The following is a 1,356-nucleotide window of genomic DNA, read 5'->3' on the forward strand; positions in this document are numbered from 1 at the left end:
TCCCAGGGTCTCCAGATGGTAGGAGCAGCAGCCACCGTCTTCTGGGCAGGCTGCTTTCTGGTGAACAGACATGGTGACAGAGGCGAACTGCGCGGAGCAGGAGAGTACATGACATCTGCCCCCATCTGAGCTTTGCAGAAGTGCCTGATCAGCTGCACTTGAGTTTCCTTTTTGGGTTCATAGTAGGACAGAAAATGCATAGCTTCCTTGAGGCACCGCAGGTATCCACTGTTGAAGTCCTGCTCTAGGTTCTTGTGCATGAATGCTAGAAAAGAAAGAAAGAAGCAAATGCAAAGAGTTAAGATCACAACCAAAACATGGGACAGTGGTGATGTTTTGCTACAGCCCCTGCTTGTTTCAGGGGGCAGGGCTATACAGGAGGGCAAAGGCCTGCAGGAGTGGACTTAGGGGTGTGCAAGACATGCTCTGCACTCACCATGGTCCTGCAGCTGGTTCTGCTGCTTCAGGTAGCTGACAGCCACTTCCAGGATGTCAGCTTTCTCCAGCTTGGAGTTGTGCTGGTGTCTCGGGAACTCCTTCTCCAGGAGCAGTTTCAGCTGCTCGATGCTGCTGTTAATCCGGTCACGACGCATTTTCTCCACCACCGGCTTCCTCAGCTGTGGCAGAGATGGAGCAGAGCATTAGGAATTTTCTGAGACCTGGCCTAATTTCCCCTCGCACGTGTTCAAAGACACTTCCTTTTGGTAGGAGAGCTTTGTGATGCTGCCTGCCTGTTACCTACTCAGTTTCATTTAACAAAAACCAATGTAGTCTCCTCTATCTCTCTTTAACCCATTTGCCTTTCCCCAGACCACTTTTTCCTTCTTTATCTCACATTTTCCCATGTAGTATTTATTTGATAGAGGCAGCTGATTGCACAGAGCACAGGGCAGCCTTTCCAATCCTGTCAAGGGCCCTACTTACTTTATTCTTTTCTTTTGGCAGTATCTTCTCCTCCATGTGCATCATGAGAGTGTTACTGGGAGCCATTCTTAGTGCTCTGAGTTCTGGGCACAGACTCCCAGGCTGGGCTGCTGTGCTGAGTGTTCAGGCTATGCTTTGGCAGCTATCAACTGCCTCTATTTATACATCAGGGAGCTTCAGCAGATACGTGAGTCTCGGGATCACTGGTGTTTCCCACAGCCATGCAGCCAATCCAGGCACACAGCTGAACAATAGAGGAAGCATCTATTAGTGCATGGTACATTGATTGCAAATGCCCTGGAGAGAATAACCTTCTGCCCACGCTGACTGGTGGAGTGTGCAGAGTGGCTCTTCAGGGCTGCCCAGGGATCTGGGAAAACACTGACCCTCCAGCTGGTTGTCTGGGATCAATGGCATTCCTCAGGCCCTGCA

General features: G+C 50.4%; 1 protein-coding gene across 1 annotated transcript in view; it reads right to left on the reverse strand.

Annotated features, from left to right (window-relative positions):
* Positions 1-990, reverse strand: part of LOC104410439 (transcription factor HES-5-like) — a gene marked incomplete at its 3' end in the record, with an annotated part of 8,859 nt that extends 7,869 nt beyond the window's left edge. Inside the window, exons 1-3 of the mRNA XM_010020589.1 lie at positions 925-990; positions 437-617; positions 9-265 (exon numbers count right to left, since the gene is read on the reverse strand). Of these exons, the coding sequence (XP_010018891.1) occupies positions 9-265; positions 437-617; positions 925-990 (504 nt within the window). The remainder of the gene's footprint in view (positions 1-8; positions 266-436; positions 618-924) is intronic.
* Positions 991-1,356: the final 366 nt, after the last annotated feature.

The sequence above is a fragment of the Nestor notabilis genome, unplaced genomic scaffold (genome assembly GCF_000696875.1).
Source record: "Nestor notabilis isolate BGI_N333 unplaced genomic scaffold, ASM69687v1 scaffold21748, whole genome shotgun sequence".
In the NCBI taxonomy this organism is placed as follows: Eukaryota; Metazoa; Chordata; class Aves; order Psittaciformes; family Psittacidae; genus Nestor; species Nestor notabilis.